The sequence below is a fragment of the Triturus cristatus genome, chromosome 5_2 (assembly GCF_964204655.1).
Source record: "Triturus cristatus chromosome 5_2, aTriCri1.1, whole genome shotgun sequence".
NCBI classification, from domain to species: Eukaryota; Metazoa; Chordata; class Amphibia; order Caudata; family Salamandridae; genus Triturus; species Triturus cristatus.
This window is the reverse complement of record NC_140588.1, coordinates 775,808,082-775,826,560: the sequence shown is the minus strand read 5'-3', so window position 1 is coordinate 775,826,560 and position 18,479 is coordinate 775,808,082. Positions and strand designations below refer to the sequence as shown.

The 18,479-nt window shown below is 42.0% G+C and overlaps 1 protein-coding gene across 3 annotated transcripts in view; it reads right to left on the bottom strand.

The window, feature by feature from the left end:
• DOCK11 (dedicator of cytokinesis 11) overlaps positions 1-18,479 on the bottom strand; it is a 1,169,031-nt gene that overhangs the window by 228,430 nt on the left and 922,122 nt on the right. For all 3 annotated transcript variants that reach the window (XM_085607886.1, XM_085607887.1, XM_085607888.1), the window contains 3 exons: positions 14,005-14,220; positions 13,859-13,916; positions 7,284-7,390 (listed from right to left, as the gene is read on the bottom strand). In XM_085607886.1, coding sequence (XP_085464012.1) covers positions 7,284-7,390; positions 13,859-13,916; positions 14,005-14,220 — 381 coding nt within the window. The remainder of the gene's footprint in view (positions 1-7,283; positions 7,391-13,858; positions 13,917-14,004; positions 14,221-18,479) is intronic.

The following is an 18,479-nucleotide window of genomic DNA, read 5'->3' as shown; positions in this document are numbered from 1 at the left end:
GGGCCAAAAACACGCTTATGAATGCGCCATTACCATCAGCCTGGGAATTTAACACTACCTTATTACCATTAGGCTATTTTTATAGGCATTTATTGGAACCCAGCTACCCAAGTAACACCGGTTTTGTAAAAACATTGAGACCCCGTCATGATTTTTGTATCCCAACATTCAATAGATTTAAGATCCTCGAATCCCCGGAGGACATTGACTGACACATTTTGTCAAATAATCCAGCACAGGTCAATCACCCTACAAGGCCTATATTAAGTGCTGAATCTAATGAACGGAAGGGAGAAAAGACCCGCGGTACTCAGGATATCTGTTACTCACTCAACATAGTAGCTGCTCAAGTATCCCCTACACCTGAATTTAATACAGCAGAAGTAGATAACGCAACTGAGGGACCCAATTCTACCGGGACCATAGCAAAGCTATCTATGGTAGATACTCTTTTAAATCTAGATTCTACCGAGGTTGTGTCAAATGGCTGTGCAGTAGCTAACTGTGACTTTAATTCAGGCTACAGTGTTGTCACATGGAATATTGCAGGTTTAAACAGCAAACTGGACTCTCCTTTTTGGAAGGATTTCATTAATATAGGCTACGATATAATATGCCTTCAAGAAACTTGGTGTGAGGAACCTATTTTTGTTGAGGGATATTCATCTTACTGCTTGAATGCGGTCAGCTCAATTGCTGGAAGGGCTAAGGGAGGTCTTTTGCTTCTGGTATCCACCAAACTCAACCATTGTAAAATTAAGAGTTGCGTCCCACTGGATGTTTACTCCCAGGTATTGCGTTTGGAGTTTGATAAAGGCAAAGATTTAGTATTGATAAATTTTTATAATAATGTTTTTACTGCTGATAGAGGTAACATTTTGATTCAGTTGGAAAAAGAAATTGAGAGGACTCAGGTACTATCACGCTGCCAGTCGATTATCCTTTGGCTGGGCGACTTTAACATAAGCCCATGTCTTCATGCCATGAGCAATTTGTGTGGGTTAAGAAGGGAGTGTGGAAATAAGGAGGAAGTAGACTTTTTACACTTTCCACACTGTACATATGGTAAGGCTTTAAACAAGATGTTAGCCAAGTTTGATTTGGACATGTTAAGCTGTATGAAAAATAGGGAAAACATTAATTGCCCAACCTTTACAGGAAGAGGTGCTAATTCCTACATTGATCACATTCTGCTTTCTAATAACACTGCTTATTCCAATTTATGGGTTAACGAGCAAACATTAAGTGATCACAATAGTATTTCCATACTATTGCATTGTTGGGGCAATAAACAAATGGTCATTAATAACCATATTAATCATGTTGAAGCCGTAAGACCAAATGGAAGGAGGATTAGGTGGTCGAGGATTGTTCCACATAAATTATTGCAGGAGGTGTTAAGAAAATGTAATCAGGAGATAGATTATTGTCTTGGCGAGGAGGTGAATTCGCACAATATACTTAATAAGTTACTTATAATTAATGAAACAATAGACAGTCTTCTTACTAAAACATATAAGGGGAAAAAAGAAATTAATATGGGATGGTTTGATAAGAGCTGTACTCATGCCCTGCATGATTTAAAACAAGCCTTGAGTACTAAACCACGAAACCCCACTAGCATCAAAAACTGTCGTGCCAACTATAAAACATCCCTCGTTAAGAGGAAAAGAGCATTACAAGAAGAGGCATGGAACAACCTCAACCTAGCGGCAGACACAAATGATAGTAAACTGTATTGGGAAACTATAAACAGCCCTTTTTTGAAAAATGATAGTGTGCCTGAAATAACCTCGCACGTAGATTGCAATTCATGGATGCAACATTTTTAAAATATTTTTAATCCTGATAGGTTAGTTTTAGATTTTTCACAGGACAACGATCATATATGGCCAAGATTACCCTTAGATATAAGTTTGGACGAGGTCTATGAGGGTCTAAGTACTAGTAAAGGCGGTAAAGCACCCGGTCCGGATGGGGTCCCGTTGGATTTATATAAATCCGAACTACATTTGTGGGCCCCCATTTTGACCAGATTTTTTAATGCAACTGCGGAGGGACAGCTACCTATTTCTTGGGGCATTACGCCCACTATTGCTCTGGTGCTCCATCTGGTCTAAAACTGAGACAATATCCACACAATCAATTATTAAAGATTGCTTGAGGCTTGACAACTTATCACGTATACCATGGTTAAGCTACATTTATTACTGGTTCAATGTCCTATATGATTGTAACATTTATTTGAACCCAGAAGCAGCTGCATTGATACCAAAGAAAGATTTAAAACTGAGGTTTCTAGCACACAAGAATGCGGCCAGAGAGAGACAGTCCAGTAATTTAATAACCGTAGTATCTTATAATGATTTGAGGAAAGGTTTTCAGGCTTACCTCACGATTGTAACAAGAAATTCCCATCGATTTGTCCTAACCCGTTTAAGGCTCGGGATTGTCCATCACTTAGTTTGATTCCAGCACATGAAAATCAAATCTAATACATTGTGCCCTTGTGATAACGTTTCAAAGCAAAGTTGCTGTCACTTTTTATTGTTTTGTAAATTTTACTTCCATTTTAGGAAGTTTTATCTTAAACCTATCTTTTTAAAATACAATGTTAGAACCACTAAATTAGCAATGAAGCTTTTAATGACTTTGGAAAGCCCTGACATTTGTTTTCGTGTTGCACTATATGTGTTAAAGTGTATAAACATAAGGAAGTCTATAATTTGTACCGTTTAGCTTCCATTGTTTTGCGTATTTCGCACATTAAGTATGTACCGCTTATACCTTTTTATGCATTTTAAATTCTGAGTTTTCCATGGATGCTTAACGCTTTTTAAAATTGCCTCTTTAATTCAGCACTTTTTGTACAGTTATAATATACTCGTCACTTTACTCAGAATTTGCACTTTGTCAATTAATTCTAATGTAGTACTGTCAGTAACCCTCTTACGTTTCTTTAATTTTGAGTTGCCTAGGGATACACATTGCACTTTAATATTGCCTTTTTTGCACATAGTATTTTGTGCATAGTTACAATATACTTGTTATCCAATGCTGATTCTTGCATCTACCAAAATAATTCTAATGGACTACCAGATTGGTATAGCAATGGTTGAATTTGTATACATAAATGTATAGTGCTTATTGTATAAGATATTTTGGTATGCTATGTATTTTAATGTTGTATTTATTACTTGTCTCGCTTATATGGTTGTATTTTACATACCGAATAAAGCTTTTCGACTTGACTTAATTAGATATGCCGGTCCCTGTCCTTGCAAAGATTTAAATATCAAACATATGAGTTTAAAACTGATCTTTTCCTAATAGCAAGACAATGTAGTTGTCGCAATAAAGGTAGTGATGGAGTTTGTGCGGGTTTATTTAGGGCGAGGCGCGCTGCTGTATTCTGGACAACTTGCAGCCTTGATGACAGATCTTCTCTAATCCCTACCAGTAGAGAGTTCCCATAATCTAGTCTACTGATTAGAAGCGCCTTGATGAGGACTTTTCTGGTGTAAAGGCGGATCCTCGGGATGCGCATCATGACAAAGCACTTACCGGAGATGATTTTTACATGGTCCTCCATGGAGTGTCTGTCATCGATCACGATGCCCAAGTTCTTCGCACATTTTTTAGGAATGGGGGCTTCCCCCAATTCCATCGGCCAACACTCCATGTCCCATACCTCCTCAGCTTTCCCAAACAGCAGAATCTCTGTTTTATTAGAGTTCAGCTGTAGGAAGTTCTTGCTCATCCATGTCACTATTTTTAACATGCAGCTCTGGTCAGTACGGGGTCCTTTCCTATGGGGACTATCACCTGGGTGTCATCCGTATAGGAGATCGTTTGGAACCCGCACAATCTAATGATAGGGGTCAGAGAGGGCACATGAATATTGAATAAGGTGGGGCTTAGGATGGAACCCTGTGGTACCCCCTTAACCACTGTTGTGGTCTGTGACACAAATGTGTCCAGTTGTACACATTGTGTTCTGTCGGTCAAAAAACTATGCATCCATTTTAATGCCGATCCTTTGACACCAATCTCTCGCAGCTAACCCAAAAGGATGCTGTGAGAGATGCTGTTAAAGGCTGCCGACAGATCCAAGAGAACTAACATCGTAGGAGTTCCCTCGTCCAACAACATGCTTATCGAGTCTGTTACCTCCATCAAAGCAGACTAAGTGCTGTGACCAGCACGGAAACCCGACTGCGAAGGATCAAGCAGGTTATTTTGTTCTAGATAACCCGAAAGTTGCTGATTGATCAGGGTTTCCATGATTTTAGAACAACATGGGAGAAGAGAGATAGGCCTATAGTTTGGTAGGTCTGAAGGGTCCGCTAATGATTTCTTAAGCAGTGGCTTGATGTAAGCCTTGTTCCAGTTTGAGTGAAACGAGGATGTGTCTAATGATAAATTACAGACTTCCATAATTGGATTCGACAAGACCGGTGCCAGGTCTGAGAGGATGTGAAGGAGAGCCACATCTAGCGACGAGCCTGACTTAGTGTGTACCAGCAAAGCACGCACTTGCTCGTAGGTGAGAGCTGACAAGGTCTCTAGATTGGGGGAGAGAAAATCTTCTGGGGGAGGTGTTAGAGCCTGGGCCGGCTCTTCTGGTTCAAACGCATTATACATTTTATCGATCTTCTGTTTAAAATATGTGGCTAGATTGTCACATAGCCCCTGCATGGGTGGCAGGTAGGAGTTGTTGGCTCTGGGATTGGTGCACTCCTTGAGAATCTTAAAAAGCTCTTTTGAGGAGTTATTTGCTTCAGCAATACGTCTACCCAGATGCGATCTCCTGGCTATATTACAATTCCTTAAATATGTTCTATGTGCTAATTTATATGCCAGTTTATCCTCCTCCAACTTTGATTTCCTCCATTTCCGCTCTATAGTTCTACAATTGGCTTTTTCTGCCTTCAGGCTTCCTGAGTACCATGGGGCTGCGGCTGCCCTATCCCGAACTGTAACTGTCTTGATTGGAGCAATGGTATCAAGGGCCACAGTTATAGAAGTTTCCAACATGTGTAAAGCTGAGTTAGTATCAGTACCGTTACTAAGTGACGGGGGGAGTATACTGAATGAATGCTGTTAATTTCACTTTTCTCCATGATCTGCAAGAGCTCTAAACTGCATTAAACGGCAGCAGAGGCTCCGATGAGCTTGCAGCCAGCAGAAGCACCTCTGTCGGGAGGTTAGTCCTGACCGCCACCATTTTGCAAGCTCGAGGTTGAGAGCCTCGGCCGCTCTACGCAGCACCACTGCGTATGACGCTCCCTCCTCCGTAGCCACGGTAGGAGGAGACAACATGCCAAGGTCAGGGGAGGTATCAAGGCCACTGGCATCCCCCAGTTCCTCTCTCCAGTCCTGTTTAGATCCTAGCTGATCAGTTAAAGGGTCACCTGACCCCTCCCAGTCCTTCTCCACATCCTCAGGTTGCCGATCTGGCTGAAAAGAGACCCCAGGAGGGAATAGGGGCACAAAAACAACTCTCTGCGCCGGCTCCGGGTCCACGTCAGGATGGAGGACACGACCGGGGACACGACCGGCTTCGGTTGCGGCTGCAGTGCCGGAGGAAGCGGTGCCGGTGAGGGTGTAATCAGATAAACCGGCGCAGTTCCGGATCCAGGCCTGGATCCATGAGGGCCTTGCGGTGCCGGGGCTGGAGCCAACAGCGGAGAAGGCCTAGGCCCCCCAACCGACTCCGCAGGGCCTGAAAGTGCGCCGGCAGGTGTGGGCTGCCTGAAGATGGCGTGCTTCGCCTCGTAAAATTTACGAAGCTGGGCAGGAGTCGCTCTGGGTCCCGGGAAGCCAACCGACGGGGAGAAGTCAAAGAGCGACGATGCTTCTTCGACTTCTTTTTGTGCTTCGACTTACCGGACCCCGAGTGCGAAGACTTCGATGACTCGGACGAGTGGTGATGGCTCCGAGATCAGTCCCTCGACCTCCCTCGCGACCGGGACCTCGAACGGCACGGAGCAGACTGCCGGCGCTCAAGCAGCTTTTGGGACCGCTCCCACAAAGCCTACGGAGCCATGGACCGGCAGTCGGAGCACGACTTGAGGTCGTGGTCGCACTCCAAGCAAAAGAGGCACACGCGGTGCGTATCCGTAACCGACATCAGCTGGGTACAGGAACCGCATGCCTTGAATCTGGGCATCCCTCGTGCACCAGGAGTCGTGGACTCAAAAAAGACATCCACAAAAGTCACTCAAAAGGTTCAGTCAAAAAATGACTGGCGATACCGCTCTTTCCGGCACTCGCTGGCTGGCACAAAAATAGAAAAAATTGACGTCAGTGCGCGAGGGCGGCGTCTAAGTAGTTACCGCAACGTCATCCCTGCGACCAGGACCCCAACGACGGATGTGGAGCCAACCGATGCCACCTTCCACCATGCAGAGGTACTGCTGACGAAAAAATAACTTTCCGGATCCAGCCTCATGCCTGGGGGTAATTCTAAGGTAAGGAATCTATAACTAACGTGTTTCTTTCAGATACAAGGACAAAAAAGAAACCACACAATAGCATTAAACATGTGAATATCTATGCCTTCCTACATTTGGATAGCTAAACGCAGTGCTGCTAAAGGTGCATATGATGTCCTAGGTATTTCATGAACAGCCTTGTCCGATGACAGTGGCTATGGCTCTACTTAAGTGCAATTTCAACAATTATTTCAAATAATGTCCATATAATTAGTTTAAGTCTGACACTAGGTTAAAAGTAAAAATGAAGTAACGTTGTGAACACAGTGGCAATACGAAGCTTACAATACCAATAGCTAACCTTTGCCATCCAGACTACCCCAGAAATCCATATTTGGCAAAATGACCAGAATATGCAAACAAGCTTAATTGGAATGAAAAACAGATAACACTCTCAAACTGTTTGAGATATTTTGCAACATGAATGTATTTAAGTGTAACTATCATCCATGTAATACATTAAAACAGTCAATATGCGGTGTATCAGTTCTGCCATTTTTTGAGAGATACTATTGATGACTTCCCTCAACATATCTTTCAATTCAGCTGCTTACCGTAGTTCTAAAATTTATGCTTTCTTTTTTTCCACTTTAAGGCAAATTAATATTGTTCTATATGTTATTTCATTACCCCATACATGCATTTTTATAACCTGAAACAAATTAGACTCATGACCTTCACGGATTGCAAGATTTTGTGTGTGGGTGTTAATGGGAGTGTATATCTATGCAATAAACAATTTTCTATGTATGGATAAACTGAGAAGTAAACCCTCAACAATCCCACCTCACTATAGTAGACATCCATCATTCCAGTGTCCTCCTTCATAGCAGCTTCCTCATCTATGTTGGGGGTAATTCTCTTAAAAGTAGAACATCCACTGGGAAACAACTCTAAGGAGGAAAACAATACTTATTGGTAAGTTGTATCTCAATATAAAACAACACAAATTATACTTGTTTCAATATAACTGCTAGAAACAGGGTTACTGGTTAACTAGGGTGTGAGACCTGGTCAAGCAGAAACCACAGTCATAGTTAGGGTAAGGTACAAGCAAACCCCAAATTAACCTGTGCTGAACCCCCTAGTAAACACCACAGAAAAAGATTCCCCCACCAGGTTAGAAAAATTTAGCTTTATTTAACAAATAAAACAAGACCACAATCACAAAAACACAATTAATAAAGCCGGAGCTATTGACCGCTTTTAGTGAATATAGCTCCAAAAAGCAGAGAGCACCAACTGGGAAAATATGGTGGCGCCAGGCAATGACAAAGTCACAAGTTCAGGCTGACAGCGATGGAGCATGGGCTGGCTACAGGGACCCAGTTAGGCCTGTTGAACAAAGCACCCTAAATCCTGGTTGCTGAGTGTTGCGTGGATCCGTGTCGAAGAAGCGCTGCACAGCCAAAGTGATGTGTTGGATACAGAGTCAGGTCAGGTAATTTGTGGACTACTGTGGGTGAATTTAATAGTGTGTGTGCGCAGGGTGTGCGCAGGCCGTGTACAATTTCGGCACCACGCCCATGCCCCCACCACTCATGACAAATGATCTGCGCCCCCTCACCAAGTTCGCCCGCCGCTGGTGGTGTGAAACAACGGAACATCGGAGATGCAGCCCACAGCAAAAAAAAGTTATTTCCAATTTTCCCGGCCGAAAGACTCCACGATGACTTCATGCATTTCACTGGTAAGTGGTTTTGGGAGATGTGGCCTAGAGATTTTGTCATGGACATTGGCGCTGGATTCGAATCCCGGCTTCCCCACTGGATCAAAAAAAACAGTGTGATTCTGGTCAATAACTATATCTGTTAACATCTGAAGTGCTTAGAAACAAGGAGAGGTATATATTTAATAAAAGAGGGAAATGTCCCTTGCGATGGTCTTAGAAACCCTTACAGATGATTGCGTTCCCAACATTTTGATTGAAGAGGGCGTCTAAAAGTGGATGATGCTAAAAGCCATCATCAAACTAAGATACAATATGGAACCAATTTTGCTAATGATGCAGACCTTGGCGAACAGAATTGGATGCTTAACTTGCGATTCGAAAGTCCATTTTGAACAACCACAAAACATCATTCCTCAGGATTTGGTATAACGTAATTAGAAGAAAGTGCGTCACACCTATTTCTCTGTAAATTTGGTGCACGACAGCCTGATCTCTTGGTGTAAAATATATATATTCTTTTTCTATGCTCCTTGTTGAAACATTTGTGGGGGGGAAATCAGTATTTCAAGTAATGCACTTTTAAAAAGTTTCAATTTTTACTCATTTGTACTACTATTTTTTCAACTGAATTTTATTATTTGCAAGGAAGATTTAATGGCATGGCTGTTGTTTCTCAATAAACTGGTTTGATGATGTTGAGAGGGGTATGTTATGTAAGATCCTCTGTGTTTTAGCGCACCTGTCTTTAACAACTTTTGCAGCAACTGCAGTTTTAATTAGGCACAATATTGTTTTTTATCGAGTGTGCTTAACGTGCACCTTACGTGAGGAGCTCTCCACAAGTAGTTGTAAATGTACAGATTCACAACAGGCGTCCTACTGCGAGCTACACACCCTTTTGAGGATTCTTAGTGTAGAATGATAAGAACTTTGAAACAGGAGGCCACAGTGCTTGCCCTAAATTCCACAGTTTGTCACTTGTGGAAATCACCTGCTTTCACCCACAGTCACCTACCACCAGTAAACACTGCAAGCCCCACTCACAAAGCCATTGATTGATTTAAAAGTGCAAAGACTTTGCCGGCTGTGATATAGCACTCTTACAATGATTTAATATGGAGTAATATTACCCGAGTATGGTGAAGTAGTGTGCTTGGCTCATGATTTACTAAGAGCTAACCACCCTGTAAAAGTTCATTAATTGAACAGAATAGCACATTGGATTCAACTGCACAGGCGTGCTGAAAGTATAATCGCAATATTTGTTTAGCTTTTTCAAGGAAAACCTATTTAAATTCATATTTTGGCTTCTAGGCATTATTTTTGTGTGAACAATTCAAAATCATTGCAAACTTCTCTTTTGTGTCCTTCTATCTGTAAGTGAGGTAGGATATATTTCTTAAAATAATCAATGTCCTATATGGCACTTTCTGTAAAGTATGCACCGAAAACTGAATGACTCTAAGCACTTTTATAAGTCGGAAGCTGGTAAGGAGTCAAAGCAGCCACATTGAAAGCCCTAAGGCCCGAGGGTGTGGAGATTTCGGAATAATACACTATTAACAGTTAACATCATACTTGCTGTGCAAGGAGACAAAGACGTCCAGTCAGTGTTCATTCAGCACCAGCCTCTCTACTGAGACAGAGAGGTGTGCCAGTTTCAGGTGGGTACTGGGACAGGACTACCCCAGCTTATTGCAGCTGCACCTGAGTACTTCACAGGTCTTTAAAATACCATTTACTTGTTAATGAGGCTTTGTTGTATTTTCAGCCCTTCTTAGAGCCCCTGCATCTCCAAGGAGTAAAGGGTTTTCTGGCGCAGAATCAGGCCACAATGTCTGGCTCTACAGATGGCTCTTTTTATGTAGCCTTAGAGGAAAGTTGTATACGATCATCAACGGTGGGACGGGGAGGGGGAGGGTGACATCGTCTTTGGCAGCACCTCCTTTCCACCCTAGTGATGGCCTTAAACTAAAAAAAGAATTGGAACACACATCAGTAACATTGGACCTAGCGCTCTTGGCGGGGTCACTCCTAAACAATTATTGCCTTCACTCCTCCTGTTTTCGGAAGCTATTTTTGTTGGCTCTTAGGGATCTGCGCACTTTACCACTGCTAACCAGTGCTAAAGTGCTTGCATGACTGTTTTGACTGGGTATCCTGGTACTCCATTAGGTCGTCATTTACTATGCTTTAAAAGTTAATACAATTAAACATGTGATGAAAAATGTGTTGGAAAATGAATTGTTTTGGCCTTTCTGTCTCCCAAATTAATTTTCTTGGGGGGAGAACCCCCCAAACTACCCCTAGCAGTGGTCAATCACTGCGCTTGCTCACTATACACCATATGGGGCTGGTCTCACTTATACTTAGTACTCTCTGATTCACTACTCTTGTGTCTATTTTTGGTGCTCTCTGTAAGAATATCTATGGGTACATATGACTCGGTAACCTAGTGCTCTTTAAGGTCATCATCTACTATTTACTGTGTTTTGAAAGTTAATACAATTAATTTTGTAATGAAAAATGTGCTGTAAAATGCACCATTTTGGTCTGTCTTTTTCTTGGGGGGAGAATTTCCCCAAATACCCCTAGTACTGGTCGGCTCGCTCGTTACACTCACTCGCTATGCGCCAAACGGGGGCTGGTCTGGCTAAATTTGCCAGGGCTGCTTTCAGTTCCCAGTCCGGCCCTGATTACAGCCTGGGTGGAGAACGTGCGCGGGCTCCCAGTCCCTGTCTGAGAGCTGAACCAAAGCGTTCAGACCAATCACAACGCTGCACTGCAGCATTGTGATTGGTTTTGGGGAGCCTTGGTGTTTCCTGCTTCCGGCCGGAGCAGAGCAAAGACAAGGAGGTATGACGAGAAGAGATAACGGAGGCAAGGAGGTATGTTTATCTTATTACAACTCCCTATCCCCTACCCTGTGCCCTTCCCCTAATCCATGCCAAAACTGTTTCTTGTGCATGGCGGCAGACTATCATCAACGCCCCATGCCAATTCCACTGCTAATTGATGTATTTTTCACTTGAAGGTTTCTGGAGAGGTCTTTTCTGTTTTTTGGGTCAGTTCCTCAAACTTACTGTCACAATCTCCATGACCTTCTCCCACATTAATGTTTGTCAATTCCCTATGGTTAGCTGCCTGCAGTGGATACATAACAACATAACATGTTTACTGTCTAAAGCAGCGAGATGAAACCATATTCTCCTAAACATATAATGCCTGCCCATTGCCAGTCGTGTCCAGTACAGCCTTGTGCATAGGTGAAAGGCCCTGTAGCTTGCTTCCTTTCGTTCTGTTTCCTTTCCATGCTCTCCTAAGGGAAAGGTGTTGATGCCTTCCTGATATTAGTAACCATGGCAGGCAGAAGAAACGTTCACTTCCTGGGACCACATTATGATAGGGCACAGTGCCCCACTCTGCGCCGCCGCGCATCATTAAATGTACGCGCTGGGCACACACCAGGACAGTGTGACCTACTATAGCAAACAAAGATGTTCACAGTGCAGGAATGAAACCGAGTCATCTCCTGTTTGGTTTATTGGTTCAGGAGAGCTAAAGTCCTCATGTAACACAGAATCGTCTTACCCGACAGCACTGCCAACCAGACCTTCCACTGGTGAACCCAGAGAGGAAGTAACACAGCGTGTTCACATGAATGTAACTGTTGTTAATCGTTGGGCAAATACACTCAGCGCCGACAGGTCATATGGAGAACTTTACTATCTTTTACTATAAGCAAGAACAAGAAGGGTAGAGCTTTCGGCGAGGTAACAATATGGCTGCAACCTTGCCTTGGATCTCAAGGTGTGCTGTGGCCTGTCACCCTACAAATGAGGACATATTTATGGTGTTTTAGGAGCGCAAATAGCTACCATCATGTACCATAGCACCAGGTAACACTTGATGCTTTAGGGTTGTGGCAACCATATACCTGTCATTTGTGTGGAAAATGCCGAGAATGATGTGTAATGTAGTATCAGAAACAGCAATGAGAAAAAAAGCAAGCTTTTCTCGTTGGGTTATATGAATCATGAAGACCTGTCAAACTGAAAACTGGTTTACATTCCCGACATATCTGGTGAACAATCAACGTTCAGGTTAGTGCCCTCTAACACGTATAGTCATGTTCAAAACCAGGTTCCGATCTCAAACAGGGAAACCGGAGAGAGTGTTTGAGCTAATCAATTTAAAAACAGAAAAGCAATGTAGGACATAGCACAATAAAGATGGATTTTACTTAATGTTGGTCTGTGAAACAGATACGACTACGTGAGCAAAGAACATCTGAGAGTCAGATAGAGAATGCTGTCTCCTAGACAGAAAATTCCAACTAAATTTGGATGCAATACTCGAAGTTCTGGTGAAGAAATCAGATATCTCTCTGGCCACCTCTAAACCCCTCATGTACGAGCCGAACTTAGGCCTTCGGGACAATATTTCCATCTCGACTCAACTCAAGTCAATATGTGTTAAGGAATCGCGACAGCCGGCTTGATTTTAGCACTTCTGCGGGTTCGGCTCACATCCACCTAATATTACTGTGATAGTCGCTAGGGCAAAAGCACAGGGTCAGGTTCACAAAGGATTTTGAGCACTTGGGTTCCATTCAGGCGCACAGACACAGCATATAACATAAATCCCATTATTGTGATTCTCAGACTAGAGTTTGGTGGTAATGATTAGTTTACAGAGTATTCATGATTTAGATCCAAGTTATTTTTCCACGATGCAATTCCACGCTAATTTACACTTGTGAAAGGCAGTGGTGAGTGTTTTTGAAGAGGGAGAAACGCACCCATGTTTCATTGAGGTTTGATGAAGAAGTGTATCCATAGGAATATATATTCCCTGTGGATACAAAAAAGTTACATGTGCTGATGAACATTTGCGCCTCATTTACACATGCAGAATTAGGTACCTGCAGGAAATTTGAAATGGCTAAACTCACGCTTGAGAATGCCCCCGGCAATCTACCACTCTCATACATTTCCAATTGTACCCCAAGGATTTATTATGAATGCTACAAAAATTTGAAAACTACCCAAAATGTAAGAATGAAGGTACATGGAAATCTCTTCTGCACCTCCAGTACCTCTTTTAGGTCAATAGAGCCCTGAACAATGGGGTCTCCAGAGTCCACTTCACCGGGGCTTTGGAGACCTGTGTCGGACATAAACAACCTGAGCATGATCACAGAAGTGAAAAACATGTTTATTTATTTTTTCAGTTATATTCCAGCAGCAAACTATAGGATTTTTAATCCAGTATTTATGCAAATGCTTCTGACGCAACAATTAAAATCAACATTTCAGAGTAGGTCAGTCTAAGCATAAAGGTATTGTGTGGGGTTGCCTGAGATCTGAGAAGTACAATTACAATTCCACTTTGATATCAAGTGTGCCACCAGCTTTAGTAGGCTGGTGGCACACTTGATATCAAATGCATTTCTTATTTACAGGATAACATCCTACTGCAGTTGTGATACTCAGCAAATTGTAACTCAGTTCACACCAGAAACATAAACAAAGACATCCACAAACCAAGCAGAGGGGTTAAGAAAGTAAAAGATAAATAATGCAACATGAGGGCACAAGCCATGTTGATTAAATGGTGTTATGTGGCTGCTGCCACAAATAAAAAGTATTTTCTCACCTTATGCTACTAGAGACTTCTTGAGACTTACTTTTTCTGTAGAGGAATTCAGCAACAAGGGCTGATACATGGATGTAGCACATTGCCGCCTGGAAGGAAAACATAGATACCCGTTAAGTAAAAAGCATATCCTGCTGCACTTTGGGGGCACTCTCTCATTTGAAGATTGGTGGTCACCTCTGAAAAATCCCCATTTTTGATGTGGATCTTCGCCATGCTGTCGAGCCAGGTTTTTCTGAGCTCTGGCGTGGTGGCATAGGACTTTGCCAGGCTGTACTGAAGATCAATCAGCATCTCCGGATCCTTCTCATGTTCTTTCATTTGAGCTGTCGCCATAATGACTGTGCGGATCCTCTTAGTCAGGTCTTTGACCTCCGAGGGAAATGCAGTTACCTAAAGTATACAAAGAAGAAAAAAGCTGTTACCTACTCGAAAACCCGATAGTAGGCAACATCTAGAGCAAATGCACATCTTAAAATTTGACTAGGTCCCACAAGCTCCTGAAGTCTACCTAAATCAAAAACATATACATTATTTTAGAGTCTTGTTTGACTATGGAATTTTTCATTTGCCATTGATCAGCATTTGGTAGCTCATCCTAAAACTCCTTCAATTGCTATGCTATGATATCTGTACACACCCTTTCCCCAATACTCACAAATATAGATTTTATCCAGTCCATAAATACAGCTGTTGAGCAAGTCTTTATTTATTTTCTTGCTTAAAGTGCAAAACGTAGCATGGCAAGACCGATTTTCATCACCTAAGTCTTACCCTTCTAAGATCTGTGGAATTCCTTCTGCGTGTTTTGATCCTCACGTCAATAGTACTTAACCTACATTCTTGTTACAATGAAATAGAACATGAAACTGGACTGTTCCTTTTGTCATGTCTAGGATACCTAGAATGGTTATTTGGTTTCAGCAGATATCTGTGTGTAAATCTGGCTTGACATCTAACTCTGCATCTGCACTCTTAGTCTAACCACAGACTACTATTTCTGCTATTGCCTCTTGCTGGCCTACTTGCAGTTGGACATGTGAAGGATATAATGTATCACATTCAACATATATTAGACTATTCATTTATTTAATAAATTTTAGCAAAAGTGGATATCACTATCTTTTCATTTGAATGATCACAATCCAGGTGTCAAGCTGATGTTCTCCTCCCTCTGCCACTCTGCATTCCTAAGGTCAAACAGTATCTCCCTTGACAATATTGTCAAACTGTCCCCAAATAACATAAATTCTCTCAATACACAAAAGCCTTACCCACTTCTTAACAACGTTTTTCATTGGTCTACTTCCTTCTCAAAATTACTGCCTAATGTAGTTGCTTTTTTCAATCATTTATGTGCTTCACAAAACATGACCGGCTGGTTTACCTGGCATAGTTGCCATTGACTCTGGATAACAGCTGGACCTTTGAGCCAGATCATATGTCAACCTTTGTACCTTAAGAAGCTCAGAGCTCCAGAGCTCCTTGAAGTAAAGAAGGACTGCTGCTGGGCAATGAGAAAGACCGTGGACAGATGCAATGTGTTAAGAGGAGCATTTTTTTGGTTTGCTAATAACTTTGGCATTGTTTGACACATTTTCACAAAGCATTCCAAAAATAAAAGTTAATTCACCTCAGCTCCTTCCTGGAAAGTTTCAGGGCGATCCATCAAGCAGGAACCAAGAAAAAAAGGTGGGACCCTAAACACAATTACCTCATGCATTTTCCATAGGTAAATTGGACAGTGATACCATACAAACGGCTGAAGTAAATTACACCAAATTTGGCAGAAAACTAGATCTTGGTCCTGGAAGCATGCTTTTTGTGATTCGGTGTATGTCAGTTCAGTGTTTGTGAGAAATTAAGGTACAAAAATGTTGTATAGCTGGATGGTTGGGGTCAAGGCAGCAGGGAGAGTCCTGTGGTCACGCAACTTCAAATAATAGAGTGATCTGATTGGTCAAGGTTTTATTTCCATACAAGCCACATTGCTTCCATGGGAACTAAAGGCTCCAGCGAATTCCAGTGGGAGTTTGCTCTCTGATTGGCTGGCCACAACATAAAGAGAAATGTTGTGGCCGCCTTTTCAGGGGTATTCGGTTCACATGCCCTGAAAATTCAAACAATAAGTTATAAGTGGGTGGGGTAGTGGTACCCTGATCCCTGGAGCTAGTGGAATTTGTGGGGTTTCCCAAAAGGACACACATGGGACCAAATTTTAAAAGATAACATTTTTTTGAGATTTTGTGATCCTGTGAGTGTTTTGCACGAGCCTGCGTAGTCGGTTGTAGTGCCGTGCCGCCTAAGGCAAGAGGCTTGGGATCAGAATTTTCTTTTTCAAAGGGGCTGGGCTTGAGCGTTTTGTGCAGTGTGGCGGTTGGCTGACCACAGGGTTGGATGTATGGCCCTGCAGCGAATCCTACGCAGGACACGTCTTTAGCAAAGGGTGGGGGAGGTTGGCTGGCTGCAGGAAGTTGGCTTACATATGGTTATAAAATATTACTTTACATTAAGAAAAGACCTAGAAATTCAAAGAAAAAAACAAGATAAAGTGACATTATAGTTAGCTATGGTAATACTGTCTTACGTTGCATAAAAACAATCAGCTATTGATTGAAAAATAAAGGTTAAAGTGAAGTTATAGCTAAGTGAAAATACCCGTTTAAACTTAACATTATAAACTAAAAAAACAACTGAAATTCAGTGGTTATAGTTATTTTAAGTAACTATAACTCACACCCTTGCTATGCACTGCTTGTAATCTCGCATATTACAACACTCATGACACGTCCTGTGACATTATTCACAATATTACTGATGACAACTGAACTGACATCATGACAACAACACTGTGCATGGCGAGCATGAATTATAGTTACCTGAAATAACTATAACTGTTGAATTTTACTAATTTCTTTTAGATATATTACTCATTACTGAGTTGTTTTTTTTTGTATTCCTCATATGCCAATAGATGAAAAAGGGCATTCTAGATGGGGAGCCCCTGCCCCTCTCCCCCCAATATGTATGTTCCGGTTCCGATGTTTAAAGCCCCAGGGGAGAAAGAGAAGGGTCTAACCCCACTAGCATTTTACTGTTTGCTCCGTCCACTCCAACCCAGTCTCACTGAGAGGCCCCTTAGCGATATTGGAGATTGAGCCCCAACAGTGCCCAGGTGAAATCATCGTAATACCTTTATTTGTTCCGCCAAGCCACCAGAGCTGCCCAAGTCTTTACGCCACTTGAGGGATCACAAGCAATATCAGACTCACTTACAAAGATAATATGTTTCAAGCATTCTGGGAAAGTAGGTGCTTTCTCGTTTTTCCAAGCCCTGCATATTTCTCGCCTGGCCAATATCATTACATAAAAAATAAATTTAGACGCCATGTCACCAAGCCGGTATTCCTTAGCTAGCCCAAACAAGATTATCCTTGGAGTGATTGTAAATTGTATATTCAATACTGCCGCGATAAATTCACCTATTCTAGCCCAATAATTCACAAGCAGTGGACAATCTACAAACATGTGTAGATCGTCAGCGGCGAGGAACCTACAACGTGGGCATCGATGTTCTAAATTCATGATTCTTGCTAATTTCTTAGGTGAAATGTATACTCTATACAGGGTAAACAAATGATTCCTTTTAAGTGGAGCTGATTTAACCACAGTGTGCAACATTGAAAAGAAATCCACCCATAATTCCTGAAGATTATTATGATCTAAATCAACCTCCTCACCCCATATTTTTGTAAGTTCGGCCTCTGCCACTCCTTCTACCTCCATCATGGCCCAATACCAAAAGGCTAACTCTCTTTTCCATGTCCCCTTCCTAGTGACTAAATCAAACTTTGAATTAGGTGAACAGGGCGTCCATACCAGAGATGCCCACCAACCCGATAATTGATAATACTTAAACCTGGTAAGTGTTCCCCCAGTCAATCTAAAAAGAGAATCCCAATCAATAAGCTGTGTATCCTTTAGTAGGTGTCTCCAGTGTGTTATACCGGCCAACCTCAAATGGCGAGCTAGCTGGTCCTTTAGACACTCAGGAGTCCCTGGGGAGTCCCAGATCGGGGCCTGGGGAGCATAGTAGGAAATTCCCAACTTTTTCCTGAAAAATACCCAATTTTTTTGAGCTGCTGTTAAAATCTTTAGTCTGACTTTTTTATAAAACCTGGGATCCCCGAATTCGAACAGAAAATATTCCTGACCTTGGGGTATATCATGTAACAATGGCTGAAACAGACAACCTAAAATAGAAGTATCTGTCTTATCAGCCATTAGTCTAAAGTTTTTTAATTGGAACGAGTGGCAAAAAACGAGTATATCTGGCAGGGCAAGACCCCCTAGTTTTAATTTCCTCCTCAATTTCTTCCACGATATTCTCGATGACTTGGTGTTCCATATAAATGAACCTATTTTCCCCTGTATTTTAGCCATGTCTTTCGGGTTCAAAGTTAACGGAATAGAATTAAATAAGTAAGTGATTTTTGGTAGAATGACCATTTTTATAAGATTCACTCTACCGAATATATTAAGCGGAAGACCAGACCAGCGTTGTAGGAGGTGACAGACCTCCTTATAGACTCTATCCAGATTTATTTTAGATAACTGATTAATATCTTGAACTAAGTGAATTCCCAGGTATC